The sequence below is a fragment of the Carassius gibelio genome, chromosome A14 (genome assembly GCF_023724105.1).
Source record: "Carassius gibelio isolate Cgi1373 ecotype wild population from Czech Republic chromosome A14, carGib1.2-hapl.c, whole genome shotgun sequence".
NCBI lineage: Eukaryota > Metazoa > Chordata > Actinopteri > Cypriniformes > Cyprinidae > Carassius > Carassius gibelio.
In genome coordinates, this window is record NC_068384.1 from 14432813 (window position 1) to 14456634 (window position 23822).

Here is a 23822-nt window from a genome sequence, read left to right on the forward strand (position 1 = left end):
AATTTTTTTCATTCCATTGGAATCATTGTTTGTAGCATTTAACATATAACTAGTTATAATGTATTATAAATACATCTGTATACTGATTGAAATTTTTAAGATTTGTACTTTTTTTAAATGAAAGTTTCAAGTTCTGCTTTACTGAGTAGTGCAATCATTTTTATTATTTTTTTTATTTTATTGTGGCTAATTGGAGAGGGTTGTTCACTAATAAATGTGTTATGTATGCTCCTACTACACTGACTAAAGGAATCACTGCTTTAAGCGTATTGCACACTACAGCTGTGTTGCAGTTCAGTTACTTGTCTTAGGGTTTCTGTGTATCAAGGGTTAAAAGGTGAATCTCATAAAGAATGTTTAGGTCATCCCCATTTAATCAAAGCAATAAACCTTCTGTTTAGATGGTATATTACATTTAATGTGGATGTAAAAAATATTTTGCAAAGATTTTGACCTAGGGATGCCAAATGTAATGCCAACATATAATTTAAAGGTCAATATATTTTTTTTGTTGTTTTTAAATTTGATTTAGGAAGAAATTGGACATTGTTTTCTTTAAAAAAAAAAGAAAAAAAAAAAAAACTAGGAACATCCATTGCTTACTGCAAGAAAAAATATATATATTAAAAGTAGCTCTGAATTATAATATTAAGTGCTTATTTAATTTATTAATCAAACAGTATACATTTATTGCATTTCAAAATACATAATACATTACTGTACATTATGTTCCCTAAATTCACTTCTAGTATACAAAGTACACTTAAAGTATAGATTTAAAATATCAGCCATATTGGCTAGAATATCAATGTATCCCTATTTAGGATTTATTTATTTTTAGCATTGAGACATTAATACCAATTCATATTCTCAATGTTCATCATTGCTATGATACAGTTATATAAATCAACCAGTCTGGACATGATTTATTCATTACAATCAGATTAAAGGCAGTTCAACAAATACTACCATGGTATATAAATACTGTACATTTTTTTTTCTACATTAAAATGTGAAAATGCAAGAAATAATATTAATTGTCCTAACAGACAGTATTTAGATTTAGTGAAATGTGACCCATCTTCTGACCAGCTTTATGAGATTCACACTAATAGATCAAACTCACATTCAAACAGACCTAATGCTATAAAACAAGGTCATCTAGGTTACTGCCTCTCCAATTACTTTATGAAATATAAATAAATGTTTTAAGTCATTATTTAACGCCATATTGTTTTTCCACATAGCCACAGAAATATTCAAATTGCCATGGCTTCAGGTTTGTGCAGCAGGCTGCACTGTGAATGTTGAACAAGCTTGAACCAAACCATTGTTAGTCAAACCACAACAACATTTTAAAATGTTTAATTTAGAATTGGAAAATGACATCTTTACATGACCAGACCCATCAGATGGACGACAGGCAACATAGGCATCTATGAATAACCACAGGCACACTATGGGCAGACTTGCACTATACTCTATATAGACAAAGCCACATGGAAAAGCTGTGGCCTTTCGTTTTCTTATTTGAATTCACTTGAACTGCAAGCAGCCCATCGGATCCTTTGCAGACAGCCCTCTTTTGGTCGTTAGGTGAGATACATTATATGGTCGACTTTGATTTGCATTAAAAAAGAAAAGAAAAAGAAAACAGTTGTGGCTTCCAGGCTTGTCCTTAAATATCTATGTCATATATTTACAGGGCTGTTCACCTTGCACTCATTTTACGGAACAAAACTTCACTGCAGGGAAGGATGGGTTGTTTTTTTTTGTTTTTGTTTTTTTAATTCAGTAAAAGGTTTATCTCAGTGACCCCTCGTCCAGGCCATCAAACAGAAGAACAAACTGGACGGGAGGCGGGACTTGAGTGGTGAGCAGGGGGTTAGCTAAATGTCAATCGTCTGTAAGGTCCTGCACAAAGAGCAGTTCTGACCGGCTCAGACCGGCCTCCTTCAGACTTGGGGGATTGGGCTGCTCTTCCGTCGGCAGGCAAGGCAGGACCCGGCGGGGGAAATTCGCTACTATTTGGAATTTCTCAGGGGTCTGTTTCAATGAAAACAGGAAGTCGTGTATTACCTGAAAGGAGAAACAAGAAGTTTTATACACTGAGTTTGTTCAAAAAAAAAAAAAACAATTATATTAGGTGTTATATAATACAATAAAAGACTAAGCCTGGTTTTCCCCTAAACATCAGAGTTAAAACCCTGAAAACAGAGTGTATCATGAACCTGTTTTTTTATCTTTAACAACAGACTCTGATATCATACTGTTATGGTACTCTTCACTTTACAGACAAGAAAAAAAAATAAAAAATGAATGAGGGGTGTTTACAGTCAATGACTGGCTGAACAGGAATCTCCGCTCCACGCGGGTATCGTTGGGCAATTTGAACACTATTTTGACACTGTCTGGGTCGTCCAGTGGTGGCTCAGGAGGAAGACACTCAGACTTGCGCTCCTTCTCTTCTTCCAGCGTCTGTAATTACATAATCATAATCAAAATATGCAGATAATATTACCTCATTTTCCAGCAATTCTCAAAAGCTTTTGTTCAAAGCTGTTCTAAGACTCTCTAAAACCCTCCTTTCTGTGAGCCTGCTCTGCTCTGATTGGCCAGATGGCCCAGTCTGTTGTGATTGATCGATCACGTACAGCGCATGTCGAAAACTATACGCCCACTGCCATAGTTCCATGTTTTGAACACTCTATAGAAAATACAAACAATCTGTTATTTATCATACTTGTGATTCAGTGGAGCCAGCTGGTCCAAATAAACAGGGTCGGAGCCATCTTTCAACAACAAGCATTTAGTGAATCCTGCGCTTAACTTCCTGAGCCCCAGAGATTAGAGAAGCAGTTGTCAGTAAAATTACTTTTGTGGGTGGGCTCAAATTGTTCAGGGCCAGCCAACGTAGAACATAGGCAGGAATTACGCAAATGTGTTACCCCGTGACATGTAGCCATCGAGGAAGTGGGATTCGAATTGGGATATTAATGACTCGTTTAGGCTGGAAAGAGTATATTCTTTATTTTGGGAGACAATAACTATTTATCCTGCACTTTCTTTGCTACTTTCATAGCTACACATGTCAGAAATTTGTCAACTTACTAAAATGGGTATCATGAGTAGGGATGGGTACCAAAACCCGGTATTAAACTGGCCCCGGGGCTAAATTATGAAAGACCGTAGTATCAGTAAGATCTGACGGTATCGGTTCTGCTTTCGGTACTGGAGGAAAAAAATAGTGTACTATGTATTTTTGCTTAATAATGTTGTCGTGCGATCATATTAAGACATTTGTCCGTGAGATCTGTGTGAACTCTCACACACGCCGCGGAGGCTGTCTGTCAGTCTCACACACACACACACACCACAACGAGTGCACGCACATGCATTAACTGTACGTAAACTCCTGCTTAATAATAAAGAGTGACGATGGCAAAGAGATTTGCTTGATGTTATCGTGCACATTTTATCTTACCAAACATTTCTACTTTGCGATATTATTAAGACGTTTGTCTGTGAGATCTGCAAGAACTCACATGCGCGCCGCGGAGGCTGTCTGTCAGTCACACACACGCATAACAGTACGAAAACTCCCGCTTAATACAAAGAGTGACGATGGTGGAAAGAGCAAAACGTTCCAAAGTGTGATTATACTTCACTAGAGTTAATGCTGACAACCCTCGTTGTCATAAGTGCTAAACAATATTTGCATGTAAGGGCGGAAACACAAGCAATCTGTCAAAGTATCTGTCAAAAGTGCATTATGTGTATTGACTGCCTAGCTAGCTCGTCTCTGGTTGTTGCCCCATCTACCTCAGGTATGTATGCTAAAATCATGTTGAATCAACGTTGTTCACGTCATTTAAAATAAATGTAAAATCTCCCTGGTTTGCTAACCTTTCGTAGAAATTCAGTTGATTTCTTTTGGGAAAAATAAGAATGAAATCAACATATTTTCTACTTGTTTTTAAAATTCCAAATAAGGAAAAATCAGTATGTAAATGTAAACATTTATTTGGTTAACTTAAATGCACAGCACCTCAAGTTAGTTTACAAAATAGCCAATTGCCACATTTTTCAACCTTTTTATTATATATATATTAGGGCCGGGACTTTAACGCGTTAATTGAGATTAATTAATTACACAAACAATAACGCGTTAACTAAGATTAATCACAGAAAAAAAATTCCCGCATTTTTAATAACGTATTTTTGCACCGCGGAACGTTTCTCACTGGATGAGTTTCGGCGGACTGATTATACTGGAGCACCAACTAGCGTTCTCATATCACCGCAGCAGCACAACGAGCCTCAAGTATCACCTCAACGCAAAACATATAGCAGTTAGCGTGGACTTTACACTTTATGTTGAACTATGTATTATTTTGTTGGTGCAACTGGCAGTTTATGTTAAACTCTTTATTGTTTTGGCCAAGGTTATTGAGAGTTGGACCTAGTATGTTATGGCCTCTGAAGCAACAGAGAGATGTTTTCTAATAGTCAGTGTTTCCAATGTTCTGAATGTAATTGACAGTATTGTGTTTTACTTAAAAAAAAAACTTTACAGAAGGTTCCAGCACCTATAAGCTTCCTGAAGTTCTGAAATGTACTATTTCTAAATTGTTTCTAAATATGCTATTGCTACACTTAATGGCAAAAATTGCACTGGTCTGCTAGACTTGGTTGAACAAAAATAAACAATATTTTGTTGCTTAAGCTTATGTATTCAGTCATTATTCAATGGTATACTATAAATCCATGTGAAAAAAAAAAAAAAAACTTCTCACTGTTCTCAGGTCAAATATTTATATGCGATTAATTTCGATTAATTAATTACAAAGCCTCTAATTAATTAGATTAATTTTTTTAATCGAGTCCCGGCCCTAAAATATATATATATATATATATATATATATATATATACACATTTTTTTTTTTAAGCTGCAGCTTCTATGAACCAACCAACTCCTCCTAACACCTCTGGCCCAAGACAAGCCCATTATTAATTTTACATAAAAAAAATAAAGAAATGTTAATTCTGTTCTCAACTTGTTCTTAAAAAAAAAAACACAACACGTAGAAGTACCGATAAGAATACCGTTAAAGTACCGGACCGTTAAGCAGTATCGGTAAGAGTAGTAATACCGTTAAAACCTTAATGATACCCATCCCTAATCATGAGCAATTATATGTGATGCGCAAAGAAAGGGACCGCAGGTTTTAAGTTAGACAGTATATTCTTCAAGAGCAGGAAATTACAACATACTTTGTCCCAGACAGTATTATTTTTTTACTGCTATCAAATGCTTGATTTAATTTCTATTTAAGTTTGATTTTGTTATTTTTTTGTGATCAGTCATTTGAATTAAGTACGTATATCCTGTAATTCAAAGTTTTTTTTTTTAAGACTGACAGCAATGGTAATTGTCGAATGCATTTTTCTTTACATAATAGCAGATTCCTTAAATGACTTACTCTTCGTCTCTTTTCTTCGTCAAGGATGCTCTGGCGTGCCTTCTCCTCCTCTTGACGTTTCTGCTCTTGTTCTTCTCTTTTCTTTCTGTCTTTCTCCTGGTCTGCACGGAGGGATGCCAGATAAGCTTCATCTTGCTGCTGCCTCAGTACCTGCGTCTGATTCCTCTCCTCCCTGGAGTTAGATAGATGGATACATAATGTACAATGTAGTTTCTTTTTAATGTAGTAATTAAATGCCCTTCACGCATCTAAGTGAGTATCAGTTTTCAGAAAGCAAATGACGTAATCCTACCGCTCTAGTCGTTCTGACATGAGAAACGTCTGGTTTGCCTCCATGATGAAGGTCAGCTGGTTGATAAGATCCTCGGGCTGGATCAGCCCCTCCAGTCTCCCAACAACTGTCATTTTGCGGTCCTTCAGCATGATCATAGCCAGGAAGGGATAGGTGTTCTCACGCATGGCCTGGGAGACTGAACACACAATATGAAGACAAGATAATGAACTCGAACCACATCTCGTGAGATAACGGTGACGCCACAACAACATTCAGAAAGCGATTAATCAAGAGACTGGGAAGTGAAGTTAATGGGAAGATGGCTACCTCTGTAACCCTCTGGTTTGCTGGTGGAACAGGCCCAAAACAGCATCCTTGTGTTAATGAAGGTCAGTACCTCCTCTGAACATAATGTGGTTCTAAGAAAGAGAGACAGACAGACAGACAGACAAGAGGTCTGGTTATGAGATCAGAAGCGCACCTGATGTAAATGTGAATAGAGGCGAACATCCAACTTAAAACCTACCGGCAGAACTCATCTGTGTCCTGGTGATCTTCTCCATGAAGATAAACTAACAAGTAGCGAAGTTCTCGCTTGGCATCATTCAAAGCCTAGAAGAAAAACCATTAAGAACATTTTGGGATTTACTTAACGCATGATGTTTCAGTCTTTAAATGTCTTGCCTGGTAAATGGGACAAATACGTGTAAAAGTTAAATGATCTTAATCAATACATTGATTCATTTTGTTCCATTCATTTTATTTATTTTTTCTATATTAACATACCTGACTATATGTTCCCTGGTAGAATACAGGATGTGATCGACCATATTTCTCCTCAAAACTATGAATAAAGGACATGACATCACCAACAGGATCTGTGACACGACCCCTTGGATCTGGTCTAATGAATCTCAGGGCGAATCTGAAGATTTCGAGAGAGGAAGAAACATCAGCAGAAAGACTAGTAGTGTGAAATATAAGAAGTCTATATTAGATTAGTTTAACTGCTTTAATACCTGAATATGTCCAGAAGTGTATAATACGTAAACCTGAAGGGAAGCATTATCAAGTAGTAACTCCAACCTAATAAGCCCTGTAAAAGAGAGATAGAAAACATTTATACAAGCGGTTTATTTAATATCTATTGAGGAACATGTTGCAATATCTGTCATAACGCTGCTGTTTTACAAGGGTATTACCCTCAACCTCAGTCTCCATGTCATAACAGGTCGGAACCAGAATCTTTCCTTGGCATTTTAGTATTTACCACAGCTAGATAAAAATGTTTTAAGCATTTATAATTATTGAAAACACTAGTACACAGATATAAGCACTGGGAATAAAAAACAACAACAACAACAACACAGAAAATAAAAATCCAAAAGACCCTCTTACTCTAGGATGTGGCCTTGAGACAATATAGCTATAGACTCTGTGGTCTGTTGTGTTGACCTGTAACGGTCTGGTGGGCGGCGGGTTGAAGACACTCGGAACTCCTTCTTGCTCATTTAGTCTGTCTTGTACTGCGGCCTGTAAAATGATTTCCATTAATCACAATAATTCCAATAATATTCCTAATACAAAAGGTCAAACGACACAAGAATGAAAGGATCCATTCATTTGGTTGAGCAGCTCTCACCTCAATGTTCCAATTGTGTTGTTCTAATGTGCGCCGACATTGGTCCATTGACTCCAAGCCTGTCAGGTCCTGAAGAAGAAGAAAAAAAATCCTCCCGTTATTTGCAAACAAAAGGAAAAGAGATGCTCTCTACTGTCAGAAGTTAAACAATACAAATCCTGCTGCATGACAGATGTGTTAATGAAATATGTGACACGCTGTGCTAGTGAATAAAACATTTGGGTGGCAGTGTGTTTATAAAATTCTAGAATGTTTTCGAGATCAGTCATTATTCAAGGACATATTTATTTTATATTAATGACTCTGGAGTAGATGAGGAACAAGTCAACTTCTCCAGTGATGGCTGCTACCAGTTTAAACAATACAACAACAATAAAAAAGAAAAGAAAAAAAAAGGAATACCCTAAAAAAAACCTAGTAAATTATCGATCTAAATGGCATTTTTCGTAGCGTTCCGGACGACTAGCTTTTCTTCCTCAAAAAAACATGTCATTGTAGCTAACTAGACAGCACTTTGGACATCATAGGCACATTTTCCTCGAACCAAATCTGCTGTCTAGGTAACGTTAGCTAGCTCTCTAGGTTTTTGAGACACAACCAATGTCTCGCTGCCTAACTGACAGCTGCCATTTCAACTAAAATAAGACACTTGTATACACGAGAAAGTATTAATGTGGGCATAAATCAAAACGATTTTATTCATATTAAGTCTGTATTTTTTACATAAACTGAAGCTGGTGTAGGCTGAGTAAAAACTAACGAACTTAACGGCAGTTAACTCGCTGACTGGTCATTTATACTTAAAGCAGCTGAGCTGGACACTGCGAACGCTATTTTTCCTGATAATTGAGTCTGTAAAAGATCCAATCCGTGTTTCTTAACCAGACAATCTAGTTGATACCTGAAACTGAAGGAGTTTTTCAGTTTGAGCCTGAGATAAATCCTGTTCTTCTGGCGCCGCCATCTTACCTCGTCGAGCCCTGACAAAACGCGATGACGTTTAAAGCGTGCTGACGTGACCATACGTAAAACGTTGAGTTTAACGCTTCTTTCGATTTTGCGCCGCCTGCTGTGCAGGAGTCATTATTGTTATTATAATTATGTATTTATTTTTTCAAATAAAGATATAAATGTATAATATTATACATAAACAATAAACGGTGTTCTTGTCATTTTAATTTAACATTAAGTGCATATAGTAACCGTAATTAGATTAGCTGTGCTACATTGCGGGTAATATAACAGTAATAGCAAAAATAATAATTAGGACAACTCTTATAAATGCATTGCAGGATCTTTGGGAGACTGGACGACATCTGTAAAGAATTAAAGTAGAAGTAGGAATACGTAACACTGACGTGGAATTAAAAAGATAAGAATTAAAACAAGACATACTGCATTAAATGGAAATCTAAATAGAATCAAGAAACCTCCGAATGGATTATGCATGCATTGTGGGATTTGTGAAACTGAAGAGCATGTAATAGAGCATATAACGATGAACGACAAATGCTAGAATCTAAAGTAATGGAAGAAGGTGGAAGCATGGTGTTAGAAGATATATTAAGCAAGCTAAAAAGGAATAGGAATATTAGATTTGCTTTGTTAAAATATTTTAAAGATACAGAAAATTATATAAGAATGTGATGATGTTTATTTATTTATGTATTACATTTATTATTATTATTTAGTAATATTCATACATATATGCCCACACTCCAGTTCAGATGGTGGCGGTAATGCATTAATAAGCTAGTCTGCCAAACTATAATAAACATCAGAAGAAGAAGAAGAAGAAGAAGAAGAAGAAGAAGAAGAAGTTCTAATCATGGCAACGGCAACGACCCCGATTGGTCAAGATCAGCCGACCAAAGCAGTTCCTCCACCCGTCGTGTTTGATTTGTCTCAGCCTCCGGTTATCGAGGGCTTCACCCCGCTGCCCAGAGCGAAGGAGGAGACTTTTAAAGACAAATTCATCAGGAAGACCAAAGAGAATCCATTCGTCCCTATAGGTGAGTTACACAAGTACACCAAATACAGCTTCATATGACTTCCGTTAACGTACCAGCAAAACAAATAAACGTCGTTAAAGATCAAATTCAGAGCGCTTTGTATAAACTTAATGTATTTGAGCAATGTCATGCATTTAATATCAAGGTGATTATCTTGCAGTGACATATAACGTTATGCCATGTTTTATAAACCCTGTATATATAGTAAAACATTTAACATTTATCATTGTCTAAAACATGCTTCTTAAAATTAATGAATATAATGTTCAAAAAGACAGCATATGGGAAACATTTTTTATATAGTTTTTTTTTTAACCAAAAAAACAAAAACAAAGTAACAACAACACAAACCTTACTGTCCACAAACTTGTAGTGTTTTTGGGTGGGTAGTAAGTGAATCAAATCACATCAGATCCCAACGAGAATCCCAGAACACCCTCTTCCCTAAACACCCTCTTCTCTCCCGCTGTCGGGTTTGGATGTGACCCATACAGCAGTCCAGCTGGGCTTTACTACAAAAGACCAACCATTAAAAGCTGAAAAGCAAGACTGTTACGCCAGAAGAAATTTTAATATTTAAACATCTTTCACAGAATCAATCAGATCAAACCACTTGATAATGTTTAATGTATGGTAAAAGCAAAGTTCTTGTTTTGTATGGTATAAGATCAGTAGAATAGCTATGTTTTTTTCTGTGATTTTCCTCCTCAGGATGTTTGGGAACAGCAGGAGCATTGATCTACGGCCTCAGCGCCTTCAGACGGGGTAAAACCCGACAGTCCCAGCTGCTAATGAGAGCCCGTATCTTCGCTCAAGGCTTCACCGTCGTTGCTATTATAGTGGGCGTAGCTGCCACCGCACTGAAGCCTAAACAGTGAAGAGAAGACACCAGACCCTGTTTGACCAGACTGACAAGCGCCTTTTATGGTCGATGGGTGACATGTGAATATGGAATGAACTGAACATTAAATGCCAATTGTTTGCATTTTTATTTTCTTTGCAAAAAAAGTTCCGGTGTAAGAACTCTTATTAGATCTACAGGTGGTAGATGGCACTATTCGCAAATTGTATCAATATGTCACACTCATACAAACATTTAAACGTATAGTTCACCCCAAAATGAAAAAATCTAATTGACAATCATTAACTGAACCTCAAGTTGTTCCAAACCTGAATGAGTTCCTTGATTCTTTTAAGCACAACATATATTCTGAAGAACGCTGGTAACCAAGCAATTGATGATAGCCATCGACTTTCATAGTATGGAGAAGAAAAAATATATATATATTGTGAAAGTCAATGGTTACGATACTCACATTCTTCAAAATATCTTTTGTGCTTAACAGAAGAAAGAAACTCCTTCAGGTTTGGCACAACTTGAGGGTAAGTAAATGATGATTTTCATTTTTGGGTTAAGTATCCTTTTTATACACACTATTTAATTTAAAGAGTCACAAAATTGTCTGGTTGACAGGCATAGTAACTGTTTCTCCATCTTAATGACAATTGCTTCAAACATTACAATGCACTTTTTTTTTTTTTTACTTTTCTGTAAGTATTTAGAAGGACTACTTAAAGTGCTGTGTATTTGCGAGTGGGAATTGATCATGAGAATTTGTGAGATTACATCTCCAAGTGTGATAGATGTTAGTTTCATTGTAAAAAGTCACAATAAATATAATCCGAAAGCATATGTTTTTCGATCAGTTCATTTAAACGTGTTGCTGAATACAGGATAATTATTGCATGGTCTGCACTGACTCACAGACATTTTGGAGTCAGGGTAAGAGAGGCTAAGACATCCAGCCAAATTTAAACAACAAATGAATTTTCACTAGATTGTTGAATTAGAACCCAAAGTTTATTTGAAGCAGTCAAAAACATACAGTAGGTTTCTTTGGCTAGTAACCATCATTTGTTCTAATATAATGCAACTAAAGTTTTAATCTTAAAAGCCAACACAAATTCAATTTTCAATAGAAAGAAGGCCTCCTCACTTATTCAAATAATCTGTAACATGTATATGTGTTCCGTGAAGCAACAAGATGGATTACAAATTCATATGGACTTCAAAAAGCAGTACATGTTTAAATCGCAGCATTTTTAAGTAAAAATACAACTACCTGCATTATCTTACTGTGCTACGTTTTATTTCTAGCACTTTTGGCAGCTTTGAAAGATGTAGGCCTACAGATAGACAGTAAATGTCTCAGTGAGACAAAGTTTAGGCACAGGATTCATTGCTGTAGACCGAGGCCACAGTTACAAACTCAAGCACATGGTTCAAACTTATTATTATAAGTCCCTTATGTATATAGTAACATAACAGAAAACATTAACCGCTATGCAATGTGCCATGAATGATTTCTTTGCAGTGGTATATTAGCAGGTTAAATCGGAGTAATTCTCCTGTAAAAGATTTATTTGAAGTATACCAGAAGCTTTTATGGGCAACATGCACATTGAATTAAATTATGCACTCAACTATTTGAATAATGAAAAGTGAGCTAGAATAAAAACAAGATCCTTAGCAAGCTCAGAAATGTAACTTCCCTCTTGGCAGTGAACAGAAAATCAACCAAACCAGATAATGCCAAAACCCAGATACTGATTACAACACACCATTCAATTTAAGAAGACAAATAAATGGTAGGAAAAAAAAAATACTATATCGGGTGAGAGATGGTAACTAAACTGTCCCTGTGTAGACTGTAACCCAACACTTCCATTTCCTGTTTTACAAGGCAATAAAGACATATACTGGTTCCAGTGAAGTTATCCTGTCTAATGGTTTGTGGGCATTGCAAATAACACGACAATCATGAAAATAACTCTTAAGCTAACCAAAATACTTTTACTTACTAATCTGCTGCCTTCCATGTATATTGGGATTAAGAGAAAAACTTGATTTGTGTTCAGATGATCGAGGCACACTTATGTTCTTCAACATATGAAACAGCCAAAGTCTTCCGACATTGCAAAACACCAGGGTATTTAAATAGGAAGTTTAAATACAGTGAAGCATACACATTCATTGACCCTTTTTAAAACCACAAAAGCCTCACTAAAATAAAGTGCAAGAGGGAACAAGAAAGAGAGCCTGGGGAATCCAAGAGGGAGTTAGCGAATCAGAGGCGTCTGTTTTAGAGAAATGAGAACGGAGCGCATCCGAGACACGTCTTTAGTCTGACGGCTGGTTTTGGGGTTAAAGTCGCATAGACGGGCCACCTTGTCCCATTCTGTTCCAGGACTGTCATCATCGCACTCCTTGAGGAAGGCCTCCTCTGACACTCTACATGGACAGATAGGAGAGAATCATGAGAACCAGCACTTCACAGATGCTCAGGTAAGAGCCGTGTCACTTATCATCATCTCAAATGAAATTAGAGATCGACCAACATTATTTTCTACATCCAATAATAGAGATTATATTCTGTCCTAACCAGGTCTAAACATACTGAGCGTTGAAACTGACAATAACAGCCAATCAGAAGATATTTGATCTTAATATTTCATCTTTTTGGGTAGGTGTGCTAAGTCAAGTGTTCCTCACTAGAGAATGAAAAGTGGAAGTTCTAGACCTGTTAACAAGAAAGTAAGTAGAAAGTTTGATTAACGTTAAAAATGTTGGTGGAACAAATTATTGGTCAATCTCTAAATGGAGTGAGAAATAAAACCTGTGTGTGATTACACTACTGTTCAAGATTTGTAAAGATATTGATACATTTATTCAGTACAGATGCATTCAGTAGATCGATTGTAAATTATTATTTTTATTTAAAATAAATGCAGTATTTTTGAACTTTATGAACATAAAATAATCCTAAAAATATGCATCACAATTTCTAAAATAAAAAAATGTTTCTTGAGCAGCATATTAGAATGATTTCTGAAACAGAAAACAGTCTTTTAAATTATATATATAAATATATTTTCATCAAACAAATGCAGCCCTGGAGAGCATAGGGGACTTTCCTTTTGAAAAAATCATACTGACCTCAAACTTTTGAATGAATGTTTATGTGATGCAAGCAAGAAACTGAGTGCAAGAACGTGCAATTTCACTGATTTGCATTAAACATACACAAAGTCTACGGCATCAGAGTTGGGCTGTTTGTAGAAAGTCTTATCAGCGATCCTAATGCACAAACAGGCAGGACGAAAAGAAGAGAAATGAAAGGAAGAGAAAAATGGGAGCCGGAGAGTAAAAGAGAGAGATACATAAGAAGAAAGTCAGTCTCACACAAGCTGTACATCAAATACTTTTTCATGACACCAAGAAGACTCCCACGAATTGTAAGTGCATTACTTTAAATAAGACTTTTGTTTCTGAGGAAGAAGTCCTCAGAAGCTTAACCCGCAATTAAACATTCCTTTACTGATTATTTAACTTGACATGTGCCTTTGTATCTTTCTGCTATAAATACACACACAGACTATACTGTAATTATTATTATTATTCTTTTTTTTTAGTTCTCCATAAGTCTTTTCTCGAACGGACTGGTGGTTCACAGCTGTCTGCATCCTAATTTTCTCTAACAAACACATAGATAGAGCTCGATCAATGTAGCCTGGATGTTACCTGTTGTTGGCTTTATTCTTCTCCATCTGTTCACTCTGGTGTACATGCCAGTCCTCCAGTTCCTTCCGGGCCTTCTCCCTCCACACAGCCTCAGCTGCTGTAGAAGCTGCATCTGCACATCGGAAAACAGACAAAGTTCATACACAACACACAAACTGCTACATTTCTTTATTTTTAAGTAATAAATAAACAATAAGCAATCAAGGAAGATGTATCCTCATATGTGAGATAATACATTGTTTTTTTCATTCACATTCCTATTATAAATCAGCTACTTGAATAAACACTTTTAACTGTTTTTCCATTGAAGCGTATACCTTTTCTTATTTGTGACATTTTGTTAATGTTGGCTACTGTTATAAGAGACCAGCTTTTAGTGGAATAAACTGGATAACTTTAAACATATTTGTCAAAAGCACTATTAATTGTCTGGTTTTAAAATAAATAAAAACAGTGAGCTTTTTAAATAAAATAAAGTTTTTAAAAGCCAAGGTTTCTCCTGAGAAATCTCCTCCATGTAATATTCTGATATTGAAGCCAAATAACTATCTTAATTGAACTTGGCAGTCTATCCTGTTTGTGACACACAAACACAAAAAGCACAGTTTCCTACTGACAGTTATTTATAATTATTCAGTACCTAATTCCTCCAGCCGAGCCTTTTGTTCCTCCCTCCATTTGCGCAGGCTTTCAGGTTCTTGTCTCTGTATGTCGACTTGAGCAATGGCGGAGTAGCTGTCAGTTGAGCCGTTGGTTTCCTAATGTTACAAGTGTTGTAACGTTAACAACGTCCGTTCCTGGCACAATTGCCAGCTGTGTTGTAGTACACCAAACAAGAGCATTTAATACGACAAGATCTGTTGCTTTTCTAACCACACTCACTTGAAACATATCTCCGTTTAAAGCAGTAGCTGGTGCTTCTCCAAAATCACCTGCGCTCAAGTAGAAGAAACAACATGAGTTTAAGCACTTGTTGGGCAACAGTTTCTATGCTACGTTGACTATAGAAACCTGACAAGCATCAGTGGAATGCAGCACACCTTGTTGGACCGTGAGTATGTAAAGAGCTCTCTCACGATTTCTGGATCTAGTCTGCAGGTGCGCTGGTGTGCTCACTTTTCCAATTGGTTAGTTCAGCCACCTTGATTGTCTCTACTCTCTTGTTATTCACAGATAGCCTTTGCTAGTGCGCTTTTCCAGTTTGCTTGCTTGTCTTAACTTAATAGTGTGACAGGTGTGACTTTAACTCCAGCGTTAAAGCTGAACATGTCATGTTAGACTACTGAAAAACTTCGACCAGAAAACTTGATTTGGTGCGCATTAGATTGGAGTTCCCTTTATTCACTAAATAAATCTCAAATATCCAAATATATATATCAGAGTCTCTGTGGTGGTTGTCAATCATAAATAATCTCTCTCCACAGCTGTCAGCTTATGGAGAATTTTGATGATGATGATGATGATGACGATTATGCTTGTGGATTACTTCCCACACAATTCATATTAGAGCATCTTTGCTAAATTGTTATTATAAATAATAATGATTAATATGAGCAAACAACAAATATAGTTGTTATTATTTTGTAAACTTGTAATTGTGGATGTTTTTGTTGTAGGTCATTGAATTAATGTGCACTATGCAGTGGTATTGCTGTGGTACTTTCAAATAATATAATATGATATCATATAATATGATATTATATTATATTATATGTTTTGGGTATATATTATGGGAATCTGCACTTGTAAATATCGATAAATAAATTCAGCACTGCCAAGGTATTTTATTTTTTTTAGTTATTGTCAAAAACCATGGGACTTTTTTGGTAAGTGATATGACACTCATTGTACTCTAAGAATACAATGGTATGTCCAAAATATGGTACTACTGGCACTTATGAGGGATAAGATTTCTGTAATAAGATTTCACATTACGTTTACACTAAATAAAAACGTGAAGAGTCGTATACTAGTATAATAATATAATAAAAAAGCGTATCATGATAATAATGTTGAAGTGCAAGCAAGCAGGCCAGCGTGACACAGTTACCTCCGAACGCCGTGTACGTGTTCGCGGGCGGAGGCCCGCCGTCCTCCAGAGCACCGAATCCGGAGCTGTCGTTCTCGATCACGGCGATCTCACTCTCCTGCTGGGCCAGAAACGCCGCGGCCGGATCTTCTACTGCGTGAACTCCGTTGTCGGAGGCCAAAAAGCCAAAGTCGTCAGCCATGTTTAACAAAGTAACACCGGCTTCCGTGTAAAGCTGCACTAAAACCCTCCAGCTGTTTTGTTCTTCAAGCGAGTTTGGAGTGTTTAAAGGAAAAAATAACTTACATTAGTTGTTAAAGGTCAAACATAGACAGATCTGTTCGTTGTAAAAGTATGTACAATGGTTTTTACTTTTTTTATGGCAGCAGGTTGGCTGTGACTTCAATGACACGCAGCTCTTGTTGGGAGGGCTGGGAAAATTTCTGTAACAATAATATGAACGCGCAGTAGATTTGTGGTGCTTTGTCGCCATCTGCTGGAGACAGTACGAAAGTCAAGACTTCGATTTAATGTATTTGATTTACTGTGGTGCGATTATTTCTTTACCTTTTTTCATCTTTACAAATGTTTATGGAAGCTATTTGTTATAAAGATTATCTTTAACCCTTTATGACATGGATTTGCCATATGGCAATAATTAATTTATACAAATGTGTTATTGTTATTATGGAAAAAGGACACTTGACATTTGGATGTCCGTCCAAAACTCATTTTTTCCCCACAGTCACCATCAAATGGAAGACACCTGCTGAAGTGCTCCAGAAATTGCTCTATTAACCTAATTTCTAAACATTCTCAAGTATAATTTTTGAGGCATCTTTGTTAAGAAAATTAAATCTTTTCTTTATAAACAACTTAACTTTGTCTAACATAGTTTTACTGTAAATTGAGACAATATCCACGTTTCGGTATGGCAACACATACTGAAAAATAGGGTTTAATTGTAGTGATGTATTTCCTCAATGGAATGTATTTAGCATCAATAATACGACTGCAGTTTTTTATTTATTTGAAGTGTTTAGTGTAGTATAGTTGTATTTATGTATAAATAACAAAATATTTTCTTCTTTTCAGAAAATGAATACAGCAATATGTAATGGAAAGGCAATAGGAAGAGTGCAGCGTTAGCTCTTCCATGTGATGAGATTTAGATTGAGTTAGCCTTCAGGGAAGGTGAAATGATAGGGGTGGACATATTTTTGGTTTGTATGAGTTCCAAGTATATAAATCAAGCAATTTCTAAAACAAAAATAAAGTATTTAAATAGAAAAGAAACTCATAATTTTATATAAAATAAATAAAGAACAATCTTAAATTATATATATATATATATATATATATATATATATATATATATATATATATATATATATATATATATAAAACCATTGTCCATTGCAGTACAGTGTTGCCATATTTTTTTTCTTCTATTTCTAAAGAATGAATCTTTAGAAAATATAACAATATAATACTATCCCACTGAAATATAAACAAACAAATACATTCAAGAATTTCACAAACACCAAATTATTATTGAAAAAAAAAATATATATATTTTGCTAAAAATACATATTTGATATAAATTATTGGAGAAAATAAAATAAAAGTCAAAACTAAAAAACAAACAAACAAACAAACAAAAAACAACAACTGTGGCTGTATTCAACAAAGACGTGTGCCTGCTGGAGGGTCATAGACTCTATTTGAATTTATATACAAACTCAAACACATCATAGAACATATGCAATTCTGGCAACGGGGGCGCGCCCACCGAGCACGTGACGCATGACGTATAATCAGAGTCCTACTAAAATAAATCCAACAGGGAAAACCTGCGGCTTCTGCGCGCGACCTGACGCCCAAGTCCAGAAAGTTGTGAAGTTTACTTGATCTCCGCGTAGCAGCCCATCAGAGAAGACAGAAGGCTGCGATGTCTGCCGATCAGAAAGAGGTAAACGCACTGCTTCCAAACTTCTTTCTGGATGTACTGGCTGCAACCGAGCTGTGAAGAAGATTGTATCACGTTTCTAGGTTACATAGTCTCTCTAAAGAGAAGTATTACAGGAGGTTATAACCGGTTACGATGGCAGACTTCTGCATCAGTTTGAGCTGTGCGTATTTGATTTATGAAGTAATTAAGATTGCTATAATTTGTCTTTCTGATATAATGCGACATGTTGATACAGTCATTTCATTTGAATGCGTTGGTTACTTTGGGACTTTTTCTAACAGGCCATTAGCAGCCATACATTAGTTTACATTTTAAGTTTTGCATCTAATATGGATTCTCTATAGAACTTTATTGTTAAAAATTGGATTTTTGTTTTGTTATGTCATGATTACAGAGTTAAATCCAAGTTTACTGCAGGTTTTATTGCTAACTATCAAAGGTCTCGACTTTTGTCTTGTCCTCTTATTGAAGAAAAAAGTAAACTTATACAAATTATTATAGTTTATGTGTAGTTTATTGGTCAATACTGAGTTGCACGCAGATTGCACATTTCAGGATTTATTCTTGCCCCCACATTGATAGAAATTATTTCTTTAACACGTAAATGGTTTATGCATAGTTTATTTGCTTTTTCAGCTTTATCAGTACTTATTCACCCTAGGAGATGAAATGTCAGACTTATGAATTAATGTTATTTTTAAAAGTTATCAGCATTATTATTATTATTAACAAAGGACTGTATGAAATTGCAGGTAGTCAGTTGAATATTGAAATGCACCAGAAAAGAGACATTTGAGAAAGTACAGTGTCCTCTCAACAGTTTTACTGCAGGGTATGACAACAGCAGTGGTTTTGTCCTCTCACCTGCTTTGGGTGGTAATGGTTTTGCCATCTAAAACATATGTTATTCGCGCAGTGTGAAAAGACCATTCAGAATGTGTAATGTATTCTCAATTGCAGTTTTACTGCAGGGCAAAACAGTTCTGCTGCACTCTCAAATTGCTGTCATATACCCAACCGTGGGTGCAACCATGAAACATATGGTCTCCGCATTGAGAGAAATGTTCATTTGGCTTTCAACCCATCCAACCTGCCTTCTGATGACTTTTTCTAGTAGTTTATGGGTTTAAATGTTACATCTAGTGCCAGAGAATCTGAGGTAGTAGATGTTTTCTCTTCCCTCCCTCCCTCCTTCCCTCCTTCCCTCCCTCCCTCTCTCGGCCTCTGTTCCCCCTCTCCGTGACTCGTGGGTGTTGGGCTGAAATAGTTTGGTGTAGTTTTACATTCCTTATATAGCCTGTGGAGTAAGAGAGACGTGGAGCGAACCCATGTCACAAAGAATGAGGGGAGGGAGTTGAGCTTTGCCAGCGGTGAGAAAGTCAGGCTGTCTCGCAGTGCCAGATTTCCACTTGGTTTTTTGGAGGTTTGGGTGACAAGTTTGGCCGGTGGCATAAGGTATGTGTGTGGCACGCCACCCTATAACAGGTAAACTCCATGTGGGATAGGATAGCCTCTGGAATTTGAGGAACACAAGTCACATGGAGGGGGGAAATTTCATGATTTGGGGGTTTCTGCTTGTCCTTGGCTTTCAGTTTTATGGCATGCTACTATTTGGTCTTGTACCAACCTGTAACATAATTAACACAGTGATGTAATGGTGTGTTGGAGGTGCCAGCGGTGGACCTTTTCAGTCTTTCAGGAATAAAATGGCTCATTAGTTGTTAAATGAATCTGCTGTCACCACACATAAGTGTGTCGTTGAGCGTATGCTTCATTCGAACAGTGACTGAGTGCTATAAATCTATGTTGGGCTTTTAAAATGTTCTGGGTTGTCATAATGTATTGCATTTTCACTCACAGATTCGCTAGAGTGTAGATAATGTGCACTTTCATTGTGTATCACTGACCAGTAATTTGCAGTTCACCACGCAATGGAAATATACAGGTGCTTATTTCGGTCACCTATCTGATAATTAATTTAAATAAGCCGCTTCTCAAATGTCTCCATGAACACTATACTGTTTAACCGGGAACAATTGGTCACGCAGGATTAAAAGTGTTTTCAAATGGTTTCAGTAATGAGCCAAATGCATTAAAACCTGAAAAATGTCTTTCAATTGTCAAGTTTAACGGCATGGCTATTTTCTCAGTACACAGTTTTAAACCAGCTTTACAGACATCTACATGCCTAGTCACATTTAGCAGATTAGAGCTGGGCGATAATATAGTTTACATTTTGTGATGCTATAACCAATCAAGCAATTGAGGTCTGCTGTAGTTCACTTTAATATATGCGAGTGTGCTGTATGTATGCAAATAAAGTTGGATATCCAACTTTAAATAAAGACCACAGAAATTAGTTTTCATGTACACTTAAAAATACAGGTTCCAAAAGGGGGTTTTCGCTGTGGATCCCCAAAGAAACTTTCAGTGAAGAGTTCAAATTTTTTTTGTTTTTCTTGTGTGCAATGAAATGTTCCATGGATGTTAAAGGTTCTTCATGGAGCCACAGACGCCAACAACAACAAAAATTGTATTATTATTTAGAATTGTTTCTAATATATATACGTATATATATTATATAACATCCATGGAACCTATATTATATAGCTTTATGTGAGTGTACTGTATGAATGAGGGTAAATTTGAATATCTTCTATATTGTTTAATATTCTACTATATAATTGTTCAATGTATCTTCCAGTCCAAAAAAGGTTTGTTGAGTATAATTCATGGACGTCAACAGCATACCAGACATGGTTCACGTGCGTGGGTCTGGAATTTTTGGTTTCAGCCTTGTTAGGAGCTCTGAATCACTTATAATAATAATATTATAATAATATTACTGTGATGTAATGAAACCTATAATCTTTCTTCTGTGTATGTTCTCTCTTTAGGCCATGAATACATATAGTGTAACACTCAACGGACCTGCTCCCTGGGGTTTTCGGCTTCAGGGAGGCAAGGACTTCAACATGCCCCTGACCGTGTCCAGAGTAAGTGACCTCCATCTTGGATGTAGTGATGGGTATTAGACATGTTTTGATTACAGCTTAAGCTGTTAGCTGCTTATAAATTATGTATTCATCTCATTTGTTCCTTTTCAGTTTGACAAATGAACAAGGCGTTTCGCAGACTTAATTTAGATCATGTGAACCCATCACTTACTCGAGGTGTTTTTCTGCACGCACAAAGGCATCAAACACACCTCATAAGGAAATGCAATAGAGTTAATGAGAAAAGTGTGCTCGGTGCTTCGTGAAGTCTATTTCAACACTTGCATTCCTTCAGAAACATGTCACCGCTTGATATCAACCCCATAAGAAAAGGGCTGCTTCAGAAAAACCATTCTGATGTCTCCTCACAAGGATATGTTATGCTTTGTTTAGTTTCCAGCATGCATTGTTCTCTCTTTAAGGTCATTGAATCCTGTCTTAATAGCACCTCCATTGGAGCATATTGAACAGATCAGGTCCAGATGCCCAATTTCCATTCCTTATATGAGCAGTGTTGTTTGAAGTATAGACACAAGCTCTGGTAGCTAGTGCTGTTGTGAATCTTAAAGGTCGTTTTGTATGTACATGAAAACATAAGGCCTTGGTTTGGATGAAGATGCTGCCATTACATTTTCATATTAAAATACTTTCTTCTATCTTAGAATAATATGCACAGGCAACCACAAGCAAGCTATTTTGTTGGCTAAGTACACATTGTAAACATTGTGACTCAAAGAATCCTGAAAGCTTTGCCATTTGGTAATGGACGTCTCATTTAATGCTTTATAATTGGTTTGTGAATATCAGCTTCTAAATATTAAGGAGACAATATCGGCTAGATTTATAACCTGGAGCCATGCACATCTGTTTAGCTCTCAGACATCTGTCGGGGGCTGATGACTTGCACTTACGTTCCCTTAAATGTCCGCTTCAGTCAAAATGGTGACTTCATCCGTCAGTGTGAGAGCCGGTCGTAAAGCCGCTTGCTGCTGCCAGATGTTATGCAATAGAGGAGCTTGTCTGTGCATGTCATTCCTGACCCAATTTAGCTTCTCATAAAGCGCAGTGCAGGATCTTGTGTTTATGAAGAATTATTTAATGTCAGGATTGAACAGGTACCGGCATCTCTTCACGCTAGAGCTAACATGGCAAAAAATGATGCCTATCATTTAGAAAATGAAGGCTATCTTCTGATTTTTGAGAGAAACTGCAGGAACCGCTTCGGCGTTGCTTCAAAGAAATGGAAAATTGCTAAAAGTAGAGAGAAGTACATTCAGATGGATCATTGGCCCCAAAATGACTCTAAGCACCAAACTGGTTTGTTATTACCATTTACTACCTTTAATACTAATCACATGAACCACACTGGAACGTGTTGTAGGTTTGGCACATCACAATAAAATAACACTTAATTCCTCCGCCGCCCTAACCTCTTGACAGACGTGAAAATGAATTTTCAAAGGAATGTTGGAGCCAGACGGCTTCCTGTGTTCAGGGTGACATCAGTGAGTCATTAGCGTGACAGGAGGTGAATCATTAGGTGTGTTTGTTCTGTCGTTTCTCATTATACTATGCTGTTAAAGGTGATTTGTTAGTCAGATATGAAGGGCGGAGGTTCATTCAGCTTAAAAAGTCAACGCCCTCTCACTGTGCTGAAATGTCAAGTTATGCAGTGTTAAATCACGCTGGGTCTAAACGGGTCATGAGGTAATGAAGATATGCTCTGTCCACAGGTTATAAAGTGGAGTAATTTGAAGTCAGGTGGTCTGTTTCCCCACTTCTCCTAAGTGGGAGAACAAAGATGATAAAGAGTGAGGTTTTATGGGCTTAGGCGCATTAGGCCGGTCCATTCAAACAGGAGAGTGATGGAATGGAACAGTTTATTATTTATTATTAATAATAAAGACTGCTTGAACATATTTCTGTTAAACATAATAATAATAATAATAATAATAATGAACAAACCACTAATCTTGTGTTTTAAACTTTGTCATGTAACATCCTGCATTGATTGTGCTATACAAGTATGAAAGAATGAAAGATAGCTGTTGAGGAGAGGAAAGGTGCTATTATTTTCAAAGCAATTGGATTTATTTGTTTTTGTCTAAACTTGTCATCCCGTATGGATAGGGGGTAAATCACCAAAATATATCTTAATTTACTTGTGCTCATGTTATTACCCTCATGTAAGTGTTTCTCCATCGAAAGGCCAGGTAAAAATAACATTGTAAAACAAAGGCGTTGTAAAACAAACCCATATGAATCAAGAGGTTCAATCCTAGTATTGTGAAGAGATATGATTGCTTTATATGATCAACAAATATAATTTTCATTTTTGGGTGAACAGTGCCTTTTTTAATGAAGGACCAAGCTCATTAAGTAACTCCCTAGAAACCTCATAATGCTCAAAAAACCCACTCCAGTCTCCTAATATAGTCTCCCAGCATTAGCGATTGAGTTTTTCCCATGTCATAAGTAGGAATTCAGTTCATCAGCTGATGGCATTTGGAAACTGGTTTGGCCTTTATTATTTCTCAGACCATTTTCCTTTATTCCTCTACCTCCTCCTCCTCCTGTTCACTTTTAATTGCACACATCGGCACATTTCTTCAGCATTCCTGGGATTTTAACATTGCTTTCCTATTCCTGGCAACAGAGCAGCCCTTTGTCTACTTTTGCACCCACTGTCCATTTAATGTCTCAGATCATTCCCAAAACCAGATGACGTGGTTCTTGTTTCTCAAAGGAATACTTTCATGTTGAAATCAACGTGAAACCTACAGATGACATGCAAAGAGAAGGATGGATCTTTGTGTACTAGCTATGAAAAC

At 36.6% G+C, this 23822-nt stretch overlaps 4 protein-coding genes across 9 annotated transcripts in view; 2 read left to right on the forward strand and 2 right to left on the reverse strand.

Moving 5' to 3' along the window:
• Positions 1-1349: 1349 nt before the first annotated feature.
• Positions 1350-8413, reverse strand: LOC128027594 (FAS-associated factor 2). The gene is made up of 11 exons (XM_052615346.1): positions 8302-8413; positions 7401-7469; positions 7157-7291; positions 6778-6854; positions 6545-6683; positions 6285-6370; positions 6086-6177; positions 5777-5954; positions 5485-5656; positions 2335-2478; positions 1350-2079 (listed from the first exon to the last, which is right to left on the reverse strand). The coding sequence occupies exons 1-11, from the start codon at positions 8362-8364 to the stop codon at positions 1897-1899; spliced, it is 1338 nt and encodes a 445-aa protein (XP_052471306.1). The 5' UTR covers positions 8365-8413; the 3' UTR covers positions 1350-1896.
• Positions 8414-9182: 769 nt separating this feature from the next.
• LOC128027599 (HIG1 domain family member 2A) lies at positions 9183-11103 on the forward strand. The gene is made up of 2 exons (XM_052615362.1): positions 9183-9412; positions 10124-11103. The coding sequence occupies exons 1-2, from the start codon at positions 9229-9231 to the stop codon at positions 10288-10290; spliced, it is 351 nt and encodes a 116-aa protein (XP_052471322.1). The 5' UTR covers positions 9183-9228; the 3' UTR covers positions 10291-11103.
• Positions 11104-11251: 148 nt separating this feature from the next.
• On the reverse strand, positions 11252-16492 carry LOC128027597 (clathrin light chain B). 4 transcript variants are annotated; one of them, XM_052615357.1, is made up of 7 exons: positions 16396-16492; positions 16045-16287; positions 14877-14926; positions 14635-14752; positions 13995-14106; positions 13497-13550; positions 11252-12704 (listed from the first exon to the last, which is right to left on the reverse strand). In XM_052615357.1, exons 2-7 carry the CDS (start codon positions 16223-16225, stop codon positions 12533-12535), a joined length of 687 nt encoding a protein of 228 aa, XP_052471317.1. In that variant the 5' UTR covers positions 16226-16287; positions 16396-16492; the 3' UTR covers positions 11252-12532. The 4 variants fall into 4 exon arrangements, with proteins under 4 accessions (XP_052471317.1, XP_052471318.1, XP_052471319.1 ...); XM_052615358.1 differs by lacking the exon at positions 13497-13550 and having other exon boundaries at positions 16396-16489; XM_052615359.1 differs by having other exon boundaries at positions 16045-16457.
• LOC128027596 (PDZ and LIM domain protein 7-like) overlaps positions 14899-23822 on the forward strand; it is a 41376-nt gene continuing 32452 nt past the window's right edge. Inside the window, exons 1-2 of one of the 3 annotated variants that reach the window (XM_052615356.1) lie at positions 14899-15045; positions 20893-20991. In XM_052615356.1, the coding sequence (XP_052471316.1) occupies positions 20896-20991 (96 nt within the window). In that variant the 5' untranslated portion in view covers positions 14899-15045; positions 20893-20895. Of the gene's footprint in view, positions 15046-17832; positions 17996-19283; positions 19451-20892; positions 20992-23822 lie in introns of those variants that run through there. The other 2 variants (XM_052615354.1, XM_052615355.1) reach the window with 2 other exon arrangements.